This window comes from Cyprinodon tularosa, unplaced genomic scaffold, assembly GCF_016077235.1.
Source record: "Cyprinodon tularosa strain WSP-4 unplaced genomic scaffold, ASM1607723v1 ctg283, whole genome shotgun sequence".
Classification (NCBI taxonomy): Eukaryota; Metazoa; Chordata; class Actinopteri; order Cyprinodontiformes; family Cyprinodontidae; genus Cyprinodon; species Cyprinodon tularosa.
Genome location: NW_024038989.1, coordinates 95,641 through 122,958, shown reverse-complemented (window position 1 = coordinate 122,958; position 27,318 = coordinate 95,641). Strand labels below are relative to the sequence as shown.

General features: G+C 38.7%; 1 protein-coding gene across 1 annotated transcript in view; it reads right to left on the bottom strand.

The window, feature by feature from the left end:
* Window positions 1-541: 541 nt before the first annotated feature.
* Window positions 542-27,318, bottom strand: part of LOC119786959 (FERM and PDZ domain-containing protein 1) — a 64,825-nt gene continuing 38,048 nt past the window's right edge. Inside the window, 13 exon segments of the mRNA XM_038290579.1 lie at window positions 542-5,095; window positions 6,429-7,691; window positions 8,409-8,550; window positions 10,609-10,791; window positions 10,939-10,961; window positions 10,964-11,157; window positions 13,300-13,436; window positions 15,407-15,526; window positions 15,606-15,731; window positions 15,873-15,968; window positions 18,808-18,912; window positions 21,023-21,068; window positions 21,185-21,287. Coding sequence (XP_038146507.1) covers window positions 1,713-5,095; window positions 6,429-7,691; window positions 8,409-8,550; window positions 10,609-10,791; window positions 10,939-10,961; window positions 10,964-11,157; window positions 13,300-13,436; window positions 15,407-15,526; window positions 15,606-15,731; window positions 15,873-15,968; window positions 18,808-18,912; window positions 21,023-21,068; window positions 21,185-21,287 — 5,921 coding nt within the window. The 3' untranslated portion in view covers window positions 542-1,712.

Sequence of the window (27,318 nt, the reverse complement as noted above, 5' to 3'; positions counted from 1 at the left end):
CCAGTTTAAAGTCTGCTTCAAGTTCCGGTTCCTACGTCCTGTCTCGGCTACCCTCTTCCACTGTGCCTGCCAGTCTGCACCTGATCCTGTCTGCTCCTGTGCGTGACCAACTGGTCATGCTTCTGGTCCCAGTCAGACTCTGAACCCTCCTGGAAGCCTGTGGATGCCTGGAAGTCTGGATCCTGCCACCTGTCTCTGTTCCTGCCTGATCTGGATCCTGCCTGTTTCTGTCTGTTCTGGATCCCTCACCAGGATCAGCTTCCTCCATCACCTCTGGGACTGCAGCACTGGGGACACTCGTGGTCTGGACTGTTAAACCAGGTAAGTGACCAACACAGTTAAACTTCTATCGGTTGATCGTGGTCACTTACCTGTGTTTCTCCCCCAGAGTGTCTGAGATTGGGCGGTGCCCCGCCCCCCGCCTGCAGTGTCCGCGAGCCACAGCTCCGCTTTGTTTTAATTTAATAAATCTTTTGAACTTTCCTACTGACTGTCTCTCCTGAATACTGGGTCCCTCTGTCCTCGGTTCATGACATACAGCAGTTGAACTTTTTTTCTTATTGACTATTGTGAAAAATCTGTCTAAGTTTAATAAAAATGGTTTATGCAGGCACAATCTTCTATGTGTAGTTGAAAGGTAAGAAAATAGTGTTGCAACTGTCCCCAGTCTCCCTAAATAAAATAGCAAACAACTTAAGATTTGACTCTTTCGAATGACATCTGAGGCTACATTTTGGTTTTGTAAACAGTAACAGTCAAAAAAGTTCCTCCCAGACGAACAGGACTATAGAAAGATACAGTATATTACAGCGCATTGCAAGTGTTCACACCCCTTTAAACGTTTGTTACATTTCCCATTATAACCAGAGACTTCAATGCAATTTATTAAGATATAAAGTGATAGACATCACAAAGTAATACTGCAGGGCATTGTGAAAACACATTACTTTAAAGAAAAGAAAAAAAAAATGTCTAATCTCCTTTAGACCAATACACTACAATAACATTCAAAGCAGGAAATAATTAGTTGAATATTTGGAGCTAAAAGCAAAATACTCTGGGGGGAAAACTAAAGCTGCTCATCACACTCATGGCTGTCATTTAATAAAATATGCATCTAAAATCATTTACCCAGGAGGGTTAAATATGTGTCAATCTCAAGTTGAAAATATATTTTCTTCCCCTGACACATATATGCTCCTTTGTTTTGGTCCATCACAAATCTCACTGAAAACCCGTTTGTGCTTGGAACATGGCAAAATGCGAAAAAATACTTTTGCAAGGCACTGTATGCAAGCAGAAGTAAACGGTAGATTTATCCTGGCCTGTGTATTAGTAAGGAAAAGACATTTACTCTGTGTTTTGAGTATGTGATCTAAGAATCATATTCTCCTGCTTATAAAGTGGCCTGTAAACACTTCTTTCACCGGTATTCTAAGCTGCTTCATACACCCAGTAGCAATCCGTACAATAAATAAGTAAATAAATATGCTTGTTAGATAAAGAATACATTCAAGTATATTAGTTCCTATATACCAAAAATCCAGTTTGTGTTAAGCGTAAATTGTGCAGCATAAAGAAAGTCATCACATGCACTTCTACACATGATCACTGTTAACTGCATCAAACTTGGCTCCGTAATGTTTTTGACTCAGCTGATAAAACAACAGCTCTGGGTCGGACATGACACCATCTCTGAGGTTGTGGTGCTCTCATAGTGCAGTGAGGGTGCGGAACAGCTGCGTGAGACAGAAGACTGAGGCGGTAAGTGCTGTGCACTGTTTTGCCAACAGCTTGGTGCTCAGGTCCTGGCAACTACGTTTGCTGCTGGCTCGCTCTGCCGCCAAGCAGAAGTCCCTGAATGAGCGGGCAACATCAGCCAGCCCTGCCCATGCCTCTGCATTCCTTCGATCGCACCTATCGCAACCAGAGAACCAGAGGCACACGCTGGCAAGCTCTACCAATGTCTGGAAACTGTCAGCCAGGAACTTGAGCATTTCGTCTGGGCTCTGGCCAGTGCCTGCCACTTTCTGGCAACCAGACATCAGCCGTCTGGCCTCCAACTGCAGTACCCTCTTGTTCTCTGTGAAATGTGCAGGGCATGTGTCCCTTGGGTGGCGACCCCCCAGCCCTTCCACAGATCGGTCAGAGCTGTTGCTACCTTCCAAAATTGTCAGGAGTTTATCTACATCTCTGCGAAGAACTTGGAAACCTTCAGGGGGTTCTGGATAGTGCTGCTGACCCAGATGACGGAGAGTGTCCTTGTGCGCTTGAGACAAATATGAGTTGGAGGATTCTGAGGGGGGTGAGAGAAGAGGGCTGAGTTCAGAGTTAGAAGTGGATAAAAGGATGGGGTTAGGATATGATGGGGACAGGGTGGAGGAGGTGGAGATGAAGGAGGGAGCAGTTGGAGATGTAATGAGATGAAGACCTCCCCTGGAGGTCTGAGAAATGCTGCTGTTTTGAGAGCGACAGGAGAACTCATAGACTGTAAGCTCATCATCAAAGCTCTCTTCCCCACTGAAGCAGTTTGTATATGATGCTGGACAGCCACAGGCGTCCAGGGGAATCTGAACACTCTCTGCTACAGACTCACACCCTGATGCAAACAAAGAGCTGCAACCAAATTCAGCCTTTAGGGGTGTAGCAGAAACCAGGTCAGATGAAGGACTTTTCTGAGACAGATCCTCACAGATGGTGAACACTTCACAACTAGTAGAAGGAACTTTTGATGGGTCTGAAATTTGCTCTAAAGGTCTGCAAAGACCCATCAAAGGTCTGTCATTACTTGTCCTTCTGACTTTTTGGGACTGACCATAAAAAGCAAGTTGTGGACCATTCAGATTCTGGGTTGTGACCACAATCGGAGACTGGCTGCTGTCTTTATACCCTGGAATGTCTTCAGATAGATTCTTGACCCTTATATTTAACTCTGGGGCATCTTTAATGGGTCCTGGCATATGTGCATTCAACCCAGAGCTATCTCTTTGAAAAAAATGTATGATGGATGTAGGAGGCTCTGTCACCGGTCCTGGTGTATTGTCATTAGGTCCGGCATATAGGGTTTGATGATGCTGCTTGGGCTCCGTCTGCACAGGCAGCTCAAAACTGACTTCTTTTTTCTCAGGTGTCAATGGAGATCTCTGTGCTGAGGCTGTTTCCAAAAAAAACTCCCCATCCAATTCAGATCCAGTCAAAGTTGCATCTGAATCATCTGATTCGGCTGAATCAGGTGCCAAGCCCGTCTCCAAGTCAAATGTTTGTGGGATATCATGGAAGCCGTCGAGGGGATATGCCTCATTCCTGCAAGCTTCCTTTGCTGGACTCTGTGCAGAACTCTCAACTCCTGCTTGAGTCAGACTTTCTTGGGAACGTGACAAATAAAGAGGCAAGTTTTGAATCTTCCCCCTTAGTGTTGAGGCCGATAAACGGCCCATGATACTTGGTGAATAAGTCTGGAAGAGAAAACGAGCTGGAGGTGTTAAGTCTTTGGATAGATCGCTCAGAGTGGCAGCTTTTGGGATCACAATGCTGGGACTTCCTGAACTGTCTGCAGTGGCGCCACCCACCAAGGAGGAATCACTTTTTGGTTTTGATATGCCCATGTTTTTCAGCTCTGTTCCTGAGTTAAGAGAAGATATGATGTTGGTTGTAGCTTCAAGTTTAGCTCTAATAGACTTTATAGCTAGAATGTGATCTGCATTAAGTCCCCTAATTTGCTCTTCACAATTTAAATGAAGCTGTGCCTCAATGTGTAATTTGTCTGTAGTTCCCTGCGTTAAGCAACTATTTGCACTTACAGTCCTGTCGTATTGATGCTCGTCTGAAGTGCAATTTGGTGAAAAACTAGTGTGTGCATCATCTTCATCCTCAAAAACATTGTCTGAATTAGAGCTTTCTGTAGATTCCTGAATACCAATGAGTTCCTCATCATTTATGCTCACCAAGGTCTGTTTTATGGACTGTGCAGTGTCACTGTGGCAACTGATTTCTTCTTTTAAATTTAAAGCAGATAGTTTGATTGAGGTTTCAATGGTTTTGTGGAGTTCTGCTTCTTTGACCAGAGTCTCACAATCCAGTTTGAGTCCAGTGGGAGTTTGAGGGAGAAGCCGTGATGGTGGGGGAGGTGGTGGCGATGTAATCAACGGAGGGAAATGCTTATCCACATGTGTGTTTATCTGGGTAGTGACCACGTTTTTATTTACTTCTGTTAAACTATTAGGAATTAAGGTAGCGTCCTGTGATATTTCAGCGCCCACAAGGGGTCTCTTTAAACTGGATGATAACTGAAACATTTTCTCTTTCTTCACGTCATCTTTTTCTTCCTCCTCAATTATATCAGGTAAAAACATATGAGTAGTGAATGGTCCATTTCCTGTTAAACAAGCTGGCTTCTCCTCCTTCGATTCCCCCTTCCTTCCACTCATCTCCTCCTGATCTTCCCCTTCCTCCTTCCCATCTCCTCTCCGATCTGCACTCTCCTTTCCGTCTGGATCGACCCGACAGCGGACAACAGTGATGGTAGGAGGCACCACCTTCACAAGATCAGTGACTGATTTGGATTCCATCGCATCTGGTTCCATCTCCATTTCCTGTTTCCTTGTTCTGGAAGGAGGCTTTAAATTTCTGGTCTGTTCAGAAGCAGAAAGAAAGCCCGGTCCATGTGAGTGGAGCTTTGAAAGGATGGGTTTGGACTCGAGCTGAGCTGGCTCTCCTTCAGCATGCGTGAGAGAGGAGACGGTAAGGCTTGGATTTTGGGTTTGCTCTGAGGGTTCTGGATCTGAAGTCAGTATTGTATTATCACTTGAATCAGTCAATATGTTTTTCTGAAGCCTACAAGAGTTTAAATTGGATTCTGAATCCAGATCAGACTCTGGATATGTCACTTGAGAGGTATAATCAGTCTCCATGAAAGAGCGTCGCTTTCTGGACCTTTTCCGGAGGAGGAACATTGTTTCTTTGCTTCCTCTTTCCTCTTCTTCTTTCTGCTTGTCCATTTCTGCCCCTTTATCTTTATTTATGTCCATCACAGAGACTCTGATATCACTCAGACTGACAAAGCTGTTGGAGTCAAGCTTCTTATTCATCTGAATTCCTGAAAGAAAGAAAAGAACAAAATTGGCCAGGGTGACAAAAGGCATTTTGTATCAGTGTGAATATTTATGAATAACACTGAAAATTTCAGGATTTTCTACTTTCATCTATGGTCTGTTAAGCCCATGTTTTTTGTTAAAATTATAATAATAATAATTATTATAGTTATTGTACTTCTCCAAGGAACCTTAAATGTAGGTGGGTGAGTGACTTTTGCCAATTGATACTGAGATAGAGAAATGAAACAGATATATTAATAAACTCGAACTCGAGTCGAACTCTCGCTATTGTAAGAAATACATTTTTTATTTGTAGTTTTTTTTACTAATTTCGGTTTCTCCTGAAAATGATCAAATGTGAATTTAAAGACAAATTATGAAGGACTGTATTTGTAATATATGAGGTCATAAGTCCTTTAGAGTAATCTGGACTCCATTAACACCTCAGAACAGCTCAAGACTGATCCAAGCCATTCAACAGCTTTTCTATGAAGTGCAAAATCTACGATAAGCCATAACCAAACATTGACTGCAAACAGAGCTTACAGTACAGAACACAGATATGTTTTATTAATCAGGCTGACAGTTTTGTGAAAAAATTTCACTTTTTTAATGGTTTTATACATTACTCTGATCTTCTAAAAAAATAAATTCTGGGTTTCAGGCTCTACCATATGAAAAATCTTTGCAATGGCAGTGTTATGGATACATTTTGCAATTAGAATATCTGTCACGATCACCACACTTTCTCTTCACTTCAATTCTACTTCAAACTTCAACGAAGTGAAAATCGCTGCTGCAAATTCTGAGCCAGCGGGCACTCATCATGGACTCATGATTCTTTAATTATATTAGCCAATCAATCACACACCGATTTTGAAATTAGGATTATAATAACACTAAATTATTCAGCCCTACTCCAAACTGGATTAATCAAAATATAGAAAAAAAAAATCTTTAAATGTATAACTGGATCTATGCTAATCATAATTCTGATGGTGCTATAATTAAGAAAGATGCACTGATGGGTGATGTAAAATCATTTTATTAATAATTTAATTGAAGTATTCTATCAGGGGTTTCAATGATAGTTTGTAGTGGAACAATCTACCCATATAACTGTTTTTTGGCATTCTTTAATCATACTTCTTTGTAGCTATGTTTTTTTAAAGTTTGCATTTATTTACAACACATATGCTTATTTAATAAAAAAAAAAATTGCTTTGGAATTCATTACTTGATTCCTTTGGTGTATTAAAAGTCACAGCCACTAGATGGCAGCAAAGACATAACTTTGTTTTTATCAGCATGGATGTGTGCCTGAAGTTAAGTCACCTCTTGGGACGGCCCCTGACGTTGGATCTTCAGGTGAGGTGAAGCGATCTCTTGCATCAAAGAACTCATCATCAGAGCTGCTGTCCCCAAATCCAGGTGGCGGCTGGAGGATGGGAACTGGCTCAGGGTCTGCAGTCTTCACCTCAGTCTTATGCGACCCTCCACTGTTAGGATGCTGAGGGCCTGGAAGGTTGTGAGCGCTGTCAGGAGTGATGTTGGAGCAGAGGTTGTAGTAGCAGCGAGCATCGCTTTGGTCAAAGTTAAAAAAAAAGTCTTTGTGGGAAGATGGGGATGACGGAGAAGTAGAAAGAGGATGCCCCTGAACACCTCTTCTGTCATCCGTTCTTAGAGTCCCACTTATACCGCACTGTAACTTTGCCTTTCGCTGCAGATCGTCTTCTTCAGCATCATCATCCTCGCTAGCCTCAGGAGGGCTCGGCAGGAGGTCTACAAGGCGGGAGAGCTCAGCAAAGCACAGGGAGCTGTCCGCTGAGCAGAGTTCACTTGAATGTTTTTGAACTTTGGGGCTCTGAGATAGGGTGGAGATAAGCTTAGGATCAGCACCATCACCTGATCTGCTGCTGCCTTCTCCTTCTTCTGGCTCCCTCCCACAGTTAACCACAGTGAGGTGAATAAGGGGGTGAGAGTGAAGTGGCGGAGGAGCAAGGAGGTGAGGCTGAATGCGGCCGTCAGAGTGGAAGTGAAGCTGAATAGGGGAGTGGGTACAAACATGAGCCTGTGACCGAGCATGAGTCTGGACAGATGAGGAGGAACAGGAAATTAAATCATCCTCCTCCAGGGCATCGAGAGAGTCACTGGAGGGACTGCTGAGGACACGGGAGTCAGTATGGCATGAATCTGATGCCTCTGACACAGTCGGCTGCTCTTCTTCTCCAGTCCCAGGGTTTATTTTCTGTCCCTCTGAACCGTCTGTTATTTGGATCTGTATTTTTGAATCATGTCTCTGTACTTCCACCATGTCTTGTTTTTCTCTCCCTCCATTGTTTTCTAGTGAAGATGTTTCCTTTGCAGTATCAGGAGAATTCTCTTGTTTAAGTTTTTTGCTCTCCACAGGTATCTCTCCCTTAGATTCGTTGTATTTGCTTCTCATCAGGTCCCTGTCCTTCCTTTTCCTTCCGTCAGGGTCTGACGAGGATTTAACACAAGGAGAGGTTTGGTCATCTTGAGATGCCAGGCTGTACAATGGCTCCATATCCAAGTCAGAAGAGTCCTCAGAGTCACTTCCACATCGTGACACGTAACCTGTAAGCCCATATCAGAGCAACGGTCAGTTGAACAATACAACCCAATTTTTTGACATTCAAAGCAGCATTATGACAGAAAACACAACTTGCAGACCTACAGCTTTCTCAGATTACTATTTCAATTCAAATTAGTTTATTTATAGAATGCTACTTTACAATACATGTCACCTTGAGGTCCTACAGTTACAATTACTGCAACCTCGGTATATTTTATATTGATTTTATACACTAGAAAAATGTGAAAAGTCATTGTCTTAACCTCGTTGGTGTTAATCTCCTTCACTATAATATGCCTCATTATGCAAATTAAACACTGGACAGTAGAATCCAACTATGGATAATTTAATATATCAGTATTCATATATCAGTTTTGTACCCAATAAAAACTTTGAAGTTTGAGACTTATTTAAAAAAGATATAATTTGAATATTTGTCTTTTCCTGCGTTACAACACACAATATAATACAATAAGTAAAGGAAACAACCTACAGTACATGTTTGGTCATTTTCTTCCAAACTGTAGTTATTTTCTTTCCATCTTGAGCATAAATACAAATTTAAAGACTGATCTTTATTTTCCAGAATCCTTTCTAAGCCATCAAAATAGATCATTTTGGAAATCTACCATATAGAAAATGTAAGAGGAATTTTATTGCTTTAACAAGTCTTAAAAGTTCACTTTAAAATACCTACATGCTACAAAGTGATAATGTACCTTCTTCTGCAGAAACTCTGTGTTTCTTGTCATCCATCCGAGGGAAGACATTGAGGTTGGGGTCAATAAACACGCGGCAGTACCCTGCTATGAGGCAGGACATATCCTTTGCTGCACTTGCTTCCAACAGTAATGTGATGGGCTATGCACAAGGAAAACAAAAGGTTTGGACGAGGGGGTCATGGAAGATTCTTCATAAAGTCAGAACAGAAATGATCAAAATTACCTTTAATGGTTAGTTTAATTTTTTGAGGAAATTAAGTTCTGTTTATCTGTAATTGGTAATAGATTGCGTACCTGTAGCCAAAACATGTCATAACAGTGAGCTTTTGGGAGAGTAAATGAATCATCTATTGATGCTTACAAGATAAACAGACATTGGCTAATTTAATCAGGCTGGACCTGAGCATCAAAGTTCACAGGACTCTAAATCTTCATACTACAGATAAGCGTGCCATTATTGATAACATTATAGAACATTAGTCTATACCAAATAAACTAACCCTTTATGCTGATAGAATCTTAGATTTTTTATTTAGGCAAATTACTTGAAAACTGAGAGCTTTTAAATCCCTGAGTTGGGTTCCAGTCTGTTAGGTCTACAGACTAATGGTCTCTTACCAATCGGTTCCGCTGGATGTGGAAGCGGAGCGTACATGCTTCTCACGGTCACCCTATTCCTCTGGTAGTGGTTGGACTCTGATCACATCAGGATTTCCTCATCACAGTATAATACGGCACTTAGCTTTATATAGAACAATAAACCAAAATGTAAATCCCTTTATTGTCCCAAAATGGGGAAATTCACTCTCTGCATTTGACCCATCCCCTTGGGGAGCAGTGGGCTGCCATTGTGTGGTGCTCGGGGAGCAGTGGTACTAGTATCTTATGTGCCTGCTCTTACCTAATCCACATACTTTTTTTTTTCTTTGGATCCATCATGTATAGGTGAGTTCTAATCTTTAGTTTTTCCTTTATTTCTTAAATTAAATGTTCACATTCTTTATGGTCCAGAAAATGCAATCTAGTCTTTTACAGTGGTGTTGAAAGTACACACATTGTTACTTATGTCAAGGTATGGATACTGCAGTTTAAAAACACTCTGGTAAAAGCTGAGGTATCAACTTGATTCTTTACTCAAGTAAAGGTGAAAAAGTATGTGCTCTAAAAACTACTTAAAGTATAAAAGTATAAAGTAACCTTTAAAAAAATGTAAAAATTTCAGTTTTTGTTTCAGACTACTTCACTTCCCCTTTTCTCTCCTTCTGCAGCCTTCTTTGACAGTTCATCTTTGTCACTTTTGTTTAAGCGTTCCTGCCTTTGTTCTGCCTTGTCTAGCAGCTAAGCTATTTGCTCTACTTGTTTTTTGACAAGCCTTTGTTTTTTGGGGATTTTTTTGTCAGTTGCTCCAACTCATTGTGCTGAAGTAGATTAAATTATTTTTTGACTTCACTTCCCTGAATTGAGTCCTACATTTGAGTTTTCTTTGGTTGCCTCTGACAATGGCACATTCAGTGGAACCATCCTGATCGACTACTATTGCTGTGATCAGCTTCAACGGCCTGGCGAAGGCCCGCCCATACCATGTACATGCCGCCTCCAAACCCAGTGGAAACAAGGAGATAGGAAGCATTTCTCCTGACTTCCTCCACCTCACTTGATAAATTCCCTCATGAATCTGTTCCTAATTCTCTCTTAATTTGAGCTGGTGACCTTACTGTTACTACTTTGTTTGTTGGTAGCCTCTATCATATCCACTGAGGTCTGACCAAGGTGTTCTGAATGTAATGTCGCCAGTATACGGCTGTGCTCTCAGCACCCATTTTCTCTTTTTCAGGCTACTCTCTGTCTTAGCTACAGAAACAGAAATAAAGCTACAGGTCTTAAAACAACGGAAAGGGAAAATTTGTCAAAATAGTAATAATAATAATAATAATACGTTGGATTTGTAATGCACTTTATAATTATACAAATCCCTAAGTGCTGCATAGTAAATCAGGTAAGTGCTAAATTAAAAACACATGGAGAGCATGAAAAAAAGCTAGAATAAACTAAACAAAGTCAACAGGTAAAAGGGCAAAAGTTCAATAAAAGCTCTCCTAAAAAGGTGGGTTTTAAGGCCATGTCAAAATGATGATATAATCCCTTTATGAATGAACATCAGGTACAAGTTAGTGTGCTTAATGCTCTAGGATCTTACCTTTATGTCCTGTAGGTATATTTTGACGAGGCTGACTTTGTCTGATTCGGGAAGCAGCTCGACGCGAGTGATGCTGTTAAACTCTGTTAGAGTTGTCATGATACTCAGCTTGTGGTTGACCACCTGACTCACCCCATAGCGCGCTCCAACAAGGAGGCTCACCATCGATTCCCTATCCTGAAGCTAACGGGAGAAACCAAAACCCAAGGGAGAGAGAAAGAAAGAGCAAATAGATGTTTTTTCCCCCCCAGATGAATAAATAAAAAAGTTGTTGGACAATGTCAGCAATTACTTAAAAGCAAAAACACCACTTGAAAGCAAAAAGAGTACCATCAAAGTAGCACCGAACAACTTCCCCCGAAGGATTTGAGATCACTCAGCTCCTCCAGATAGTTGATCCTTGCTTGTTCTACTGACAGGGCCTTTTGCCTGGGATCCTGATGGGATTGGGTTTTCTTCAGGTGGAAGATGATGGCCTTCCTCAGATCTTTTTCTCGCATATTCCTCAGTAATGTCGATGACACAAAATTTTCGATCCCCCAAGTCTTCCTGCATAAAAAAAAGAAAAAAACTGCTAAAAGGTCTGTTTTTTTATTAGCCAGTAACTGTAAGAAGTAGACATCCAAAATGCTTAAAAATAATTTGAAATAAGAAGTATCTTTGTTTCCTAGAACAGTTTTTTCATGTCAGCCATAAATGAAACCTTGTGAAACCAATGGCTGTATCAATCCTGTCATTCTGTGAAGGCCTCAAAGGTTTTTTGAAGAACATTGTTTCCAAATTGTACCAAACAGCACCATGAAGACTGAAGAACAGGTTAGATTGTAGCCACAGCTGACCTGGGGCATACTGACAGAAATGAAGCTGATGTACACGCTGTCAATGCTCAATGTGGATGAAATATCTCCTACCTCCTGTGGCCTTCAAACAATTTACAGAGGATCATTCAATTAATTATCTGGAAATAAAACGGGCACCAATAGAAGTCTCCCAAGATTTGGCCAACTTCCTAAAGTAAGAACCTGAGCAGGGAACAGTGTTATGGCAACTCTGGAGGAGCTGTAAAGATACATTGCTCAAGGAGGAAAATCCATCAATGAACAAGCTATCAGTCACAGTTGTATTGACCTTGTCTTTATAGATAACTAGAGCATCGAGGAAAGAAAATTGTTTGCAGTTTGCCAAAATCTTTGCAAGGGAAACTGCAGTTGGGATCAAAATAAACCTTTTGGTCCAAAACAAAAACCCACATTGCACATTACCCTGAGCAGATTTGGAAAAAAATACAAAACCTGTTGAGGCCCCACAAGGATTGAGATATGAAGAGGTTCACCCTCAGACAGAACACAAACCCTAGGCAAACATCTAAAACCTGTAAAAAAAAAAAACATTTGGTGTTGGTTTATCATGAAAAAATATTAAAGTTAGTGGACTGTGATAAAGAGCGCAAAGACAATTAATATTTTAAATGTTTTACAGCTTTTAACCCAAATTGTAAATCAATTTAGCTGTCATTAATGTTGCTTCAGGGCTGCAGTTTCACAGCAAAGCTTGTGAAATTATCTGCCAAACTGAAAAAATATCCACAATCTTCAATTTACTTAAAAGGATTTGTGCTTTCTAGAGACTTCAAAAGAATAAGCAGTAAGCCAAGTCATAGTAGTTAAACCTTCCTATTAATCCCAACATTTTACTTAGTCTTACATTTTACTTTGTCTGGATTTCCATTTCACATTTCCAGTATTATTAAACTACTAAAATACTGCAAACCAACTTCTGTCATACCCTAACACGGAGGTCTTCAACAAGGGGTCTGCAACCCCTAGGGGGTCCACGGAGGTACAGCATGGGGGTCGTGAAAGTTTGGGTTGATTAGACTTTTTTTTATATTCCTCTCTTCATTTTTTTTCCACTAATTGAAATGTCTTACACATTAACATGAATTCAACACACTGTAGTGAACAGATAAATGGAGGCAGAAGTTGTCTTTCAGTTATCAATGCACACATTCAGCAACACGCAGGACCTCTTTCAAGCTGGGCACCATTTCATTCACAACACCTGTCCCATCAACCAGCAATCAGTATCAGAAATACTTTAATAATCCCAAGGAGAAATGATTTTCGTTACATGACTTCATCTGTAATGGAGTGACTATAGGACCAGTTTGATATAACACAATTTCATACAATATATATAATTAGGAGGTCCCCGCTCCATCTTGCCATCAGTTTGGGGGTCCTTGGCCTGGGAAACATTCAAGACCCCTGCCCTAACATATCAAATGTTCCTCACCCATTTGGCTTACACCTTTTAATCGATCTCCTAATTGATGCTTGTACAAGGATATCATACTCCTGTGCTAAAACCTGAATAATGGTTCTGTGCGGATAAAAGCCTCTGCTAAATGAGTAAATGTATTTTAATATGCCCTTAAGCATCAGTAAAAATTATTTTTATAGGGGGATTATTGATTTTATTCTTCTTGGTAGATCAGTTTATTTATAAACATAAATACATTGAACTTCTAGTGAAGCATGTCTGTATAATTGTGGAAGGGAACCAATAGCATCATATAAATAGACTATTGTTACTACATATTTATAATACATTGATCTTTTCCGATATGTTTATGAGCATTTGCTTTAGTGTGATAATCGGCAAGAAGACTTTTTTTTATAACTTTCTTACGTGATCATCTTCAGGTTGGCTTTGGGGGACTGTCCACTGCTCACCAGCCTCTCCTGAATATGCAGAGCGGCGAGCCTCAATGCTGCATTACACCTCATCTCAACTGCATACCGCTCCTGCAGAACGTCGTTTACTCCCTTAAACAGACACACACAAAAAGAAAACCCATAAATATACCTGATGACGACTATAAAAAAAGTTAAAGCCAATGTCGTAGCTATGTTTTTGAGTATTTACTGATAAATGGGGCATCTATTGGATCTGTTTAAACATCCTCTGTTAATTGCCTAGTAATCCCAACAGAATCCCAGATATTTTTTTTTGTGTACTTAAATCTATTCTACAATGTTATGTATTTTAAAATAAAAAACAGGGAATTATAGTGGCATTGTGAAAATTACTTCAAACTACTTCAATTACTTCAAAAAGTAGCAATTAGGGTGCAACTAATGGCTATTTAGCAAATCAATTCATCTGTCAAATATATTTAAATAATTGGCTAACAATTGTATAGCCAGTGTTCCTTAAAGAAGATTTTTTTCGAAATTAGACTAGGTGAACTTTTTTTTTTTTTTTTAACACTTTTCCACTTGAGGAGTTCTGGATAGAGCCCACTGAAGGATGACATTTTTTTTTTTTTTATCTGCAATGCAAAATGTTTACATATCTTCCGATAATTATTGCTCTTAGTGGGTTGCTCTGGCAGCTAAAGAGATATTTTAGCATCTCTAAACTACAGTACACTTAACGATTAATTAATTACTAAATTAGTTGAAGATTATTTCAATAATTGATTAATAACGATTAATCCGATGAATCGTTTTAACCCTAGTAGCAATACAGCATGGTGAAATTGTCATAGCTGTGTCATTTCTCTGTATTAGATCATATTAAGGCCTGAAAACACATTTTACCAATAGATGCATTGAAAATGTAGCCCATATGAGGGTGTGGCTCTTAGAGCTTATTGAAAAAGCTCATTGAAAAAGCATGGGGCGGGCCAGACGGTACACAATTCTCTGACTGAGTTCGGATAGCTCTGACCAAAGTAAAGCCCTGATCTATTTTGGTCGGACCCACGCAGCAATTTGGTGGTGATGTCATGTGTCCAACAGGAAAAGAGATACTGTGGCAAAGTTAAAAATCCGCTTTGGGGAAAATAAGAAGGTACATTTGTGAATTGCCAGGTAAACCAATTAGCATGTCCAGCTTTGCCCCCGAAAAGGGAAAAACTACTTGGCATAATATATAGTTTCAAATTCAGATTCAAATACGTGTTTTATAGAGCCAAAGTCTTCTCTGTGGTTGATAGTCAAAAAATAAAAAAATAAAAAAATTAGGGATGCACGATATTGGGATTTTGGGCGATATCCGATATGCCGATATTTTAAAACTCATGTAGCCGATAACCGATATCGATACCGATGTTAAAGCTGGACAAAAATAAGTAGTCATTGAAAATAGCAGTTTTGTTATCCGTTTCTGACACTTTGAAAAATAATATACTCAAATATATTTTCATACAGTATGCTGATATCAAATTGATTTTTAAAAACGCGGTATCGATCTATTTTACTTTCAAAATCTCGTGAAATTTCATCGTTCTGTTAGAAACTCTCATGATATTTGGAAATTCTTGTGAGATTTTGTTAGTAAAATAGATCGATACTGCGTCAATATATCAACATAGAAAAATATGGCAAAATTTCGTGAATTTTCGGGGGATTTCGTAGCATAACGATGACATATAGCAATATTTCATTAGTAAAAAAGAGATTGATATGGTGTTTTTGAATGGCAATATATCAGCATATGAAGATATTGTGATATTTTAATGTATCAATATTTTTTCCCTCGTCTTTAGAAGTTTTTAAGTCTGTAAAAAAGAAGTTTTTGAGGAAGAAGAAGAAGTAGTATTTATTTATTTTTTTTAGACTTTAGAAACTCAGAAGCTGATCAAATATCGGGTTAAATATCGGGGGGGTGGCCGATGTCCGATATTCAGTTTTAGGGCTGATACAAGCCGATACCGATAGGGGGCCGATTATATCGTGCATCCCTAAAAAAATCATTATCATTGAATATGTTATTTTCCCAGGAGCTTTACCTGTAGGTAAAGATACTCGAAAGCAGAGGGGTCTTCCTGGAGCAGTGCCTTGAAGTCTTTGGGCAGAAAACAAACACGGAACAGACACCTGTAGTTATGAACTTCCTTCTTCTGGACCACCTGAAAACGCACCATATCAAACATTTATATTTGCAAAAATAGATGAAATCTTAAATGTGTTCCCAACTTGTTGTAATACCTGATGTATCCTCTCTTCATCATGTAGCAGCAATAGCTTACTGCTGTTGTGCTGCTGTTCAAGCACCAGGGAGAAGTGCTCAATACGGTTCAGGGACAGTTTTTCTTTTAGCGTCATCACAATGTCCTGATGTGAAAAAAAAGGTTTCATTTACAGACTTTTTTTTTTACATTTCAGAACATATTCATAAAAAAAAAAATCTTAATTAACCAGAATTTTTATAACTGTGTCATCTCATGAAGCTACTCATAATAAACTTCAAAATACCTTGACGGTTGTGCTAATCTCAAACTTGAAAGCCTTGGTCTGTCCATTCTCTAGATACACCTTTAAAACGTTAGGCAGGAAGAGCAGAGAATTCCCCTGTAAAGCAACAATAAGATCAGGATCAGAGAATACAGGTTAGTACAATCCCTTAAACAGTGTACAACCCTTGAACCATTTCAAACTTTGTCACACTGCAACTACAAAAGGAGGAAAAGTTATCCATGGCTTTTAATCAGGTACTTTGTATATATACTACTAATATTTGTGGTGATACAGTTAATCGGACGCAGCTGTAAAAACTCAGGACCCTCCTTTGCCCCCATGATAATTATCTGGTGCTGCAATTGTTTACATACTTCTTAAGAACGTGCTTACGCCATCAGGCTTACACCAGGCTTTGCCCTGGGCTCTCATACAGCCATCTTCTATGAGGCCATGACTAGCTTTTCTGTTGCAACTCAATGAAAAGATCCCCGCAGCATGATGGAACCACCACCATGTTTGCTTTTTGATGATTGCTTTGATGAATGTGGGTAAAAGTGGGACGCTTTTTCAAAATGTAGCTTTTGTGGTAATAGGTGATGCAGGAGATGAGCCCCTGGTATGCTGAATCACCTGGCTTTAAATACTTATTTTTACTTATTATTTAGGTAGCAAACACATGTCATTCTTGTCTTATTTTATTCTTCCTAATCTTATTTAATGATTTCATCTCATTTATACTTAAAACCTTGTTTTTCAGATTCTAATTCATGAATCCCTTTGGCAGAATTCAAATGAGCAATTTTAATCTAGATTAATCTACATTAACTCCAAGATTACAGTGAGATTAATCTAGATTAAAGAAAATAAATCGTTGCCAACATGTAGTATTTATACATTTATTGATTGGTTTAATTCTATTCTTTCTATGTATTAATTTAGATATTTATTTATACATTCACTTATTTTTATTTCAAGATTAAGTTTTTCCCGCATTTCTTTCTGTATTTTTACATTTCCTCATATATTTATTTTTCGACATTTCTGTCTAAAAATGTTATTGAGGTGGGTGGTTCTAACGTTTGTCTCCAACCTGATGGTTAATGAAAATATGTATTAGAATAGTCTTCCTCCACTTGCTGTCCAAATTAGGACATTCCTAATGTATTGTGCTGCCAACTCTGGTTTAGAAGAGAACCTCTTGTTCCTGAGCTGGTGAATTACATCCTCATGGGAACACTTGGTAGGGGTGCCTAGGGGTGGGCAATGATTGGCTAATGGGGGCCCTCACCCCCCCTGCCCACCCCTCTAGACCCGTCCTGCTTCTGGAACATGTATTTCTAGCTGATCACATTATCAATGAAACCTCACACCCCCACCATGGAATGTTCCCCCTGCTTCCCTCTGGGAAGATGCTTAGCAGCATTCAATGCAGGTCCAGCAGATTCCGAAACATCTTCTTCCCTAATGCTATACCGAAACTGTGTATAATCGCACCATATATATTTAACGCTCTACCTTTTATTTTTACATGTCATGACATAATAAAATAGAGTCAAAACATTTTCTCTTCTCCTCTTTCCTTTCTTTGCATTACATTCTCTGGCAATTTTTTCTATATCCAGCTTGGTCTCTGTAGTGAGTCATCCCTGCTCTCTTATTATTTTGGAAAGTGTTTTTTCGTCCACTGACAATGTAATGCAATAAAACATTAATGGAGGCATATTTTTAAGTTCAAACATAAAGTAGTAGTTAGATTCCTCCCATCTCCTCTCGAAATCTCTCTTCTTTTTTCTTTCTAAACACAGAAAATAAGGCTTTAGAGTGGTTTAGATATTGATCCTCATTTTCTCTCTTTCTCTTTACTAATGGACGCTCCAATTTCTGGGTTTTTTCTCATGCAGCTGTTTTTACATCTAGCAAAACAAAAGGAAACATATACACACAAAACAAAAAACAATATAAATCAACAGTTAAAGCAATTTGTAAAGAAAAAATGTGTGTATCTGTAAATAATGGGATTGTTGCAAAGTCAAAGACAGAATGCAAGGAACTGTGCACAATAAGGATGAGTACATGTTGCAAGTCTTTGACTTGATGCAATCTGCTGGGTGTCTTTACTCACTCTATAAAATGCCTCGACATGACATGTTGTGAATTGGTGCAACGTGTATAAAAAGTGATTTAACTGAATTAAAAAACAAAACAACGAATTTATTTCCTAGGTCTTAAAAGCCGTGATGAGATTTTTATTTAATGCCTTTCTAAAAGCTAAAGAATTTAAAAACACTGTTTATGAACCTTTCTTCGGGTCCCATCTGTCTGCATTACAAGCCTTTTCAATATGGAAGAGTTTCATGTTTATAGACAGATTAACATACAGAAAAGAAAAACTGTTGGAGCCACAAGCTCTAGTGCTATATTGGGGAGTATATTTAAAGAGGCATGAGAAAATACACATTTTAAGGATAGTTTTATTAGTAGTAGTAAAACCTTGAAGAAAGAAAACCTCCATCAACAACAGATTGGTCTCAGAAACTCAATTGGATCTGCACAATGGAACAAATAAATGCAAGTTTACAACCAATTATTATTATTATTATTTTTTTAAAACAGGTCGTAATTTGTATCCTATTTTCTTAATATACAAATAAGGGATGTCAACTGTAACAAGTTTAGTAACATTAAAAGTCAAATTATTGAGCCTGTTGGCAATGAACTGTGAATTAAGTTGGACTCCTCTTATATATTCCACTTCTCCTTAAAAGTTCAATTCTATTTCATCATTGTAACAGACAGTTGTGATATGATGAAAACCTATGATAGAGAATGTTTTTTTTTTCAGAGAAAAAATAAATCAAATTAGAAACCAAAGAGACAAATATGCAGATTTTCATAGAAGCTCCTGAGATTAAATGCCCAATGCTTTTTGCCTAATGACATTAGAACCTACCTGAGACTGTCCATTGACTTCAACCTCCTCAGCAAAGTGGACCTTAACGGGGTTGGACCTTAGCTTGGCCCGTTTTTCAGGCGTGATGAATGATGACTTTGGGCCCTGGGATGAAAACACATTAATAAGGCTCAATCTTCAAGAGATTCCTTCAATCGCAGTAATGATTTATTAAAGGGAGACACGAGTTATGAATCACTTGGTAAAAGTGTTTCCATCAGCACAAACTCCTCATGAGACTCACTGAACAGCAGCCATTTATTTACCATTATCTACTAAAATCAATCACAATGCGAACACACTTTCACAGATGCAAAGTGAGATGCATGTACTGTACAGGCAATAAACAATGCACCAGGCATGATCAGCCATGGGATTTTTCTGGATAAATGTGTAGATTTTTACCTGTGGGGGAGTTCCTGTGGGTTTAGCATGCTGCCATCGATAACTCTGATAAAGTGTTGGGAACTAAACTGGGCAAATAACTGTATCAGGTACACCTCAAGCTCAGATGCAGAGTTCCAGATTAATGTTTCTGCTGACTGCAGCATTTCTGATTCCCAGCTGAATAGACAGTGAATGTGTTCAGGCTGCACTGGAAACATGCTATCCTGTTAATTTACTCTAAAGCACTACAAGGAATCAGACTCTCCACAATGTACAACTCATTTCTATTTTAAATTATATTGGGAGGTTAAAATTAATATTTCAAGGAAGAAATTGTCCACAATCCAAAAGACTTTCTAAACTAATGTAATTATTAAAAGATTGGTTATATTTCTGCGCTTGTTTAACATTAGGGATAAAATAATAGAACACAGTTAATGTATTCTTAGGCAAATACATTAACACAGTATTCTACTTTGTATAATATGCATGACTGCTAGGGATGTAAATAAACAATGGACTTATGATTATTTTCGCTTAATGGTTTATTGGATTAACCTCTGCGTAAAAGGTATTACTTTAGGTGTCGTAATTAACTGTGCTACCTCAGTGGTATTTGTAAGAAAAGCGATGCAAGAGTAGAGGTATGGTAGAGCTAAAATATTGTCCAATCCAGAGTACAGTCCAGGATTATTTAATGGCTAGGCAACAGTGATGGAGAATGCACAGAGGTTGTTTTTAACACCTAATGCAATCCTTAACTTATCACCTAAAGGGCAACCTTTTAACAGTGTTGCATCACAGAGCAGCATATTCTCCTGTGCTTGGAAGGTAGGCAAGTGATTACAGAAAAGATAGGGGTATTATGTGAAACGTTTGAAACATAATGTAAATGGCATGCTCACAATAAACACTATGGCTTTTTGGTGTTCAGGTACTTTACTGTATAGAGCCAAGTTTCTACATTCATCTGAGAGCAATCATAACCCCCATGTGCTGCTTCCTGCAGCACTTTTTAAAAATGCTGCTTTGTAAAAATTCAGTCAATATTTAACACATTTGGAATTTTAAGGATATTTTAACAAAGGTTTTTAAGAAAATGGCCTCTTATCCATTAATCAGCAGTTGATCGATACAATAAATAAACTTTAGATCAATTAAAATGACAAATACTAGGATAGATAGTCATGTTGTTGAACTAGTGAAGGAAGGAAGGAAGGAAGGAAGGAAGGAAGGAAGGAAGGAAGGAAGGAAGGAAGGAAGGAAGGAAGGAAGGAAGGAAGGAAGGAAGGAAGGAAGGAAGGAAGGATCTACTCAACCGCAATAGCTTGCATTAACAAAGATACATTTTACTCTTCAGCTGTTACACAGTCTACATTTCAGAGTTGGTATATAATGCAAATTTAGGAGAAACATTATCTAAATGATTCACAGTGGGTGGTTAACATCATTGTTTCACGAAAAAATGAAGTCATAGATGTTAGCACAATTCTGTCAGTTGGCCTCAACCTGTAAGTATTTTTGTGCATCTCACACCCTGAAGGGAAATCAGGTCAAGCTAAAAAAACAAATGTTTATTTTTGTTTAACATTCAAGATTGTTCTTTCTGCATGGAATTTATATGTTCTCCCAGTGAATGGGTGGGTTCCAGTGTCCAAAAGCATGCCATTAGATTGATTGGCTGATAGCTCATAAGAGTCTGTGTCATTTTCTCTTTTGGGTAAAAGGGCACCAGCCCAACACCCCCACTGCAAAAACTTTGCAAGGATCAAAGGGTATAGTCAATGAATGGACTGATAGAGGGAACATTTTATATCAGCAGACTTACTTTTATGATCCTCAGGACAGTCATAGTCAGTGTGTCTTGACACTCCCTGAAACAGCAAAAACTGAGTTTGTTAATGTGAAACATTTCAACAGGAGCTCCATGTTAGAAAAAGCAGCACTATTCAGATACCCTACCCAGTGTTTTGTGTTTGCATGTACAGACCTGATTATTTCAGCAGCTTGCTCTGGTGTTAGGTCATGGACAGCAATGTCATTGATCTTCACAAGCTGGTCACCAGGGACAAGTCGACCATCTGCAGGACCACCTGGACACACAAAACGTCCTCATATCGTCATGCCTGAGGGGGTTTCAATTTGCCTGAGCACATAGAGCTCATGAGTGCTGATGACAGGCACCAGCTTGTATTCTAGTCATTTCCTTTCATCTTACGCCAATAGATTATTTTTCACCCTGCTTTCTGAAGAGCTCGTCTTCCCACCACCGGAATATTAGCAGCACGTTTATCGCTGTACATGTTTCTTAAAATGTATCAGCAAAATAATACTAACCTCAAATTTAGGATATGAAGTTGACAAAATATAGCAATGCCACAAAGACCAAGAGGGTTTAGAGCAATGGATTAGAATCTAAACTAGATTTTCTCCAGATTGACTTATAGCAATATTTAAGTGCTTATTAAAGAAAACAAAGTTTTTGTTTTTATAACATGTTTTCTAAATAGTTTAACTTTTCCATAGGTAGACCAAAAATACAACACAAACTAAGTGAACTAAAATAAAATCTCAATACAGTTTTCATGTAGCCACATGAATAACAACCTCCAGTGTGAAACTCAGTCAGGCTTTAGAGCAGGTCACAGTACCATAACAGCTGCTGTGTCTGTTTTAAATGATATAATAAATGCCTTAGACAAAAAACATCATTGTGCCACCCTTTTCGTGGATTTGTCTAAGGCATCTGACTCTGTCAACCACCAACTACTTTTAGCCAGACTCTGCAAGCGTGGAATCTCTCAGACAGAACACAATGTATCTACGTGGACGGACTTAAATCTGACTTTTTGGAAGTGACTAAGGGAGTTCCTCAAGGTTCAATTTTGGCACCTGCCCTGTTCACTATTTTTATAAATGACATTGGAAATAACTTGAAATCTGTTACATTTCACCTATATGCTGATGACACCATAATATATTCAATTGCTTCTTCAGTTAACAATGCCTTGAATGATCTTCAGTCTGCTTTCCATCAACTTCAGGTCTCCCTAAATCAGCTGAAGTTGGTCCTAAATGTAAAAAAGACAAAATTCATGACATTCTCTAAATCTCGCTCCCAAAACTCACAGCATCACGGCATTAAGACCTTAAGTGGAGAAGCAATTGAGATTGTGTCCTGTTATAAGTACCTGGGTATCTGGATAGATGACAAATTGTCTTTCAAAACACATTTAGATAATATGTTAAAAAAGCTGAAAGCCCTGCTCGGCTTTTACTATAGACAAAAATCCTCTTTGATTCCCTCAGTGAGGAAAAGACTTGTTCAGACCACCTTCCTTCCTGTTCTGGACTAAGGAGACATCATATATATGAATGCTGCCTCCTCAGCTCTCCACTCCCTGGACATACAGGTGCTGGTCATAAAATTAGAATATCATGAAAAAGTAGATTGATTTCAGTAATTCCATTTAAAAAGTGAAACTTTTATATTATATTCATACATTACATACAAACTCATATATTTCAGATGTTTATTTTGTTTAATTTTGATGATTACAAATGACAACAAATGAAAATCTCAAATTCATCATATCAGAAAATTAGAATATTACTGAAGACCAATAAAAACAAAGGATTTATAGAAATGTTGGCCAACTGAAAAGTATGAACATGAAAAGTATGAGCATGTACAGCACTCAGTATTTAGTTGGGCCTCCTTTGGCCTGTATTACTGCAGCAATGCGGCGTGGCATGGAGTCGATCAGTCTGTGGCACTGCTCAGGTGTTATGATAGCCCAGGTTGCTCTAATAGTGGCTTTTAGCTCTTCTGAATTGTTGGGTCTGGTGTATTGCATCTTCTTCTTCACAATACCCCATAGATTTTCTATGGGGTTAAGGTCAGGAGAGTTTGCTGGCCAATTAAGAACAGGGATACCATGGTCCTTCAACCAGGTACTGGTAGCTTTGGCACTGTGTGCAGGTGCCAAGTCCTGTTGGAAAATGAAATCTGCATCTCCAAAAAGTTGGTCAGCTGCAGGAAGCATGAAGTGCTCTAAAACTTCCTGGTATGTGGCTGCGTTGACCCTGGACCTCAGAAAACACAATGGACCAACACCAGCAGATGACATGGCACCCCAAACCATCACTGACTGTGGAAACTTTACACTGGACTTCAAGCAACGTGGATGAAGTGCCTCTCTTCTTTTCCTCCAGACTCTGGGACCTTGATTTCCAAAGGAAATGCAAAATTTACTTTCATCAGAGAACATGACTTTGGACCACTCACCAGCAGTCCAGTCCTGTTTCTCTTTAGCCCAGGCAAGACGCTTCTGACGCTGTCTGTGGTTCAAGAGTGGCTTGACACAAGGAATGCGACAGCAGAAACCCATGTCTTTCATACGTCTGTGTGTGGTGGTTCTTGAAGCACTCACTCCAGCTGCAGTCCACTCTTTGTGAATCTCCCCCACATTTTTGAATGGGTTTTGTTTCACAATCCTCTCCAGGGTGCGGTTATCTCTCTTGCTTGTACACTTTTTTCGACCACATCTTTTCCTTCCCTTCGCCTCTCTATTAATGTGCTTGGACACTGAGCTCTGTGAACAGCCAGCCTCTTTAGCGATGACCTTTTGTGTCTTGCCCTCCTTGTGCAAGGTGTCGATGGTCGTCTTTTGGACAACTGTCAAGTCAGCAGTCTTCCCCATGATTGTGTAGCCTATAGAACTAGACTGAAAGACCATTTAAAGGCTTTTGCAGGTGGTTTGAGTTAATTAGCTGATTAGAGTGTGGCACCAGGGGCCATCAATTTTGAACCTTTTCACAATATTCTAATTTTCTGATATGATGAATTTGAGATTTTCATTTGTTGTCATTTGTAATCATCAAAATTAAACAAAATAAACATCTGAAATATATGAGTTTGTATGTAATGTATGAATATAATATACAAGTTTCACTTTTTAAATGGAATTACTGAAATCAATCAACTTTTTCATGATATTCTAATTTTATGACCAGCACCTGTAGTTTATCACAGTGCTTTATGTTTCATCACCAACTCTGCCTTCAGGACTCATCATTGTGAACTGTATGCTCTGGTTTCATGGCCCTCTCTAAGCCTCAGAAGACAACATCATTGGCTTACTTTCATTTACAAGGCCATCCTGGGTAAACTCCCTCCATACCTGTGTCACCTCATGTCTGTAGCTAACAGTGGTTACAACTCACGCTCTTCAAGTCCTGTTCTTTACACTAATACCAGGATCAACACAGATCTTGGCAAAACATAATTTTCCTATGCAGCACCATGGTCGTGGCACAATATTCAAAACTCCCTGCAATTACGGACTCTTATTCCACTACAGCATTTTAAATCACTATTGAAAACCGCTTGCACAGAGAATTGTAACTGTTTTTCTAGAGTCTAGTTTATGATTGATTTTATTATGTTGTTCTGTGTTTTTATACGCCTTGCTGTACTGCTGCCTCTTGGCCAGGTCTCCCTCGAAAAAGAGATTTTATCTCAAGGTAATTCCTGGTAAAATAAAGGTTAAATAAAATAAAAATAAATAAGTAATCAATCTAACGGTATTGTCTCTGTAAAGTGCCTTGATATGACGTGTTGTAAAGTTGCGCTCTATAAATAAACTGACTGAATTGAATTAAGTACCTTTTAAAACAGCTATACCTCTTGGTGCAGGTCTTTCGCAGCATCTGGAGATTAGAATGTTTACTTATTTTCATTGAAAAGTAGACCAATCTGAATTAAATTGGTGTAGACAATAAATCAGAATTTCAAAACATTTTAAAAAATCACCTCCTTTTCACGTTTGTTGTGTCCCTGATATGTTTTTTGGATTCTCCAACATGAGGGGATCTAGGCATCTTGAACACCTTTCTGATTAGTGATCTCCTTACCCAGTAATCCCAGTTTCCAGTTTTGCTGAACTCTATATTTTTGAAGTAATGGACAGTAAATTTGAAATATGTATAGTTTGTGATATTGTTCCATAACCTAAAACTGCCCTTAATTTTTCAACAAATTTCCAACCAACCTGTCAGCTGTGTTCATTGGTCTTCATGACAGTCTTTGATTACCAAGGTTCTCCAACAGATATCTATGGACTGCACAGGTGCTTTCCAAACACAGTTGGTGTATTTCCTTTGTGTTATTGGAGCTTTTATTGTCGTTACAATGTTGAATTGTCAGTACAGAACAATGATATGAACTCTGCATTTAACCCATCCCCTGCTAGCATTGTATGCTTTTGTTTGTATCATCGAGACAAAGCCTAATATACAATAAAGAATGGGACGGTGAAAATATAGTAGAAGAAAAAATCAAAGGACTTAAATACATTTATTTAGATTTGTAAATCAGATTAATAATAGGTTCTTTTTGCTGCTCAAGATTTTTATGTTTTTCAAAAGAATTGTTTAAAGATAAAATAAAAACCTAAACCATATCTAAATATATTTTTCCTAATAATGGTCTACTTTTTACATATCTATCAAGTAAATAACCCCCAAAATATGCACTGCAGTGTATATGAAAACTTTAAGGTTCATTCACACTTTTGCAAATTACTATGTTTAATACAAAATCCAATATTTTCCTCCTTCCTGCATATCATCATCATCCCTTACCTATGCTGTCACCATGGCTGTTTTTTAAATTAACTGGCTGCTTCAGTAATGAGGTGAGGATTTCTCGCCCCTGTCAGAGTTGTGAATTGATTACAGATACTCCTTGTGGTTGCACCTTGTTGGACATGTCTCTCTGTCCTTTGCTAAAGCGGTTACAGAATGTATTATGCAGCAGATCCCAGTGAAACAAATATAAACAGGAGAATATTTAATGTTCATTGCTTAAGAGAAAGATAAAACAAAAGACGAAACCCCTGCCTTGAAAGTTTAAAATGGTTGAGTTCATATTATATCAATAAATCTAAGCTGAATTAAAATAAGCAGCAAAGGACATCCTATCAGCCCCTCCATAAAAAAGTTAAAATTAAATTATCACTAATGTCACAGTTTTCTTCCAGCCTCCTTTGGTTTACTTTATCTACAGAAAAATCGGCGTATTTTAGCCTTCAACAACAGATGGCTCTCAGACATGAGACATTACTTGATCTTTTCTGTAAACAGTGCGGACAGATGCAGGTTACACTGATAGCTCTGAAATGCTTTTGAACAAAGGAGTCACATTTCACTGTCAGCAGCCAGGGACACAGTCAGAGAAGGAAAGATAACTGAGCCGGGACTCAGGGGGACCAGTGGAGTGAAAGGATTCTGTAAATTTACAGCTGGGTACCAACATGGTTTTAGTCTTATTAGATAATTTGCCATTTTATGAATTAGTGGTGTTGGGTTAATTGGCTTCTCTAAATTCTCCTTAGGTGTGAGTATGTGCATGAGTGGTTGTGTGTCCTGTTTGTCACTGTATTGCCCTGCTATAGACTGGCAACCTGTCCAGGGTGTACCCCGCCTCTCGCCCATTGACTGCTGGAGATAGGGACCAGCACCCCTCGTGACCCCAATCGGGATAAGCATGTTAGAAAATGGATTGATGGATGGATGAATTAGTGGTGGATTCATCAGTTGATCACAATATACCTTTACAAACATTATGTGGAACTAAGGGAACAGCGCTAGTTTATGTCTTACCTGTCCATAAATCCAGATGAAGCTAACCCATTACATGCAGTACATCTTGAAAACATAAAAACTGGGATGACTCGTAACTTTCTACTTCTGGATGCAGACAAAATAGAAGTTATATTCTTTGGATCAGACTCTTTGAAAAAGAAGCTGATTAGTCAGTCACTTCATTTGGATGGGATTAAACTGATCGCAGATAACAAAGTAATGAACCTTGGTGTTATTTTCAATCAGGACCTGTCATTTAAATCCCATATCAAAGAGGTTCTGGAATTTCCTTCTTCCATCTGTACAATATTGCAAAAATTAGAAATATTCTGTCTAGAGGTGATGCTGAGAAACTAGTCCATGCATTTGTTACTTCAATGTTGAACTAATGTAATTCTTTACTATCAGGAAGTCCACAAAGTCTATTTAAAAGCCTTCAGGTGATCCAAAATGCTGCAGCCAGAGTTCTGATGAAAA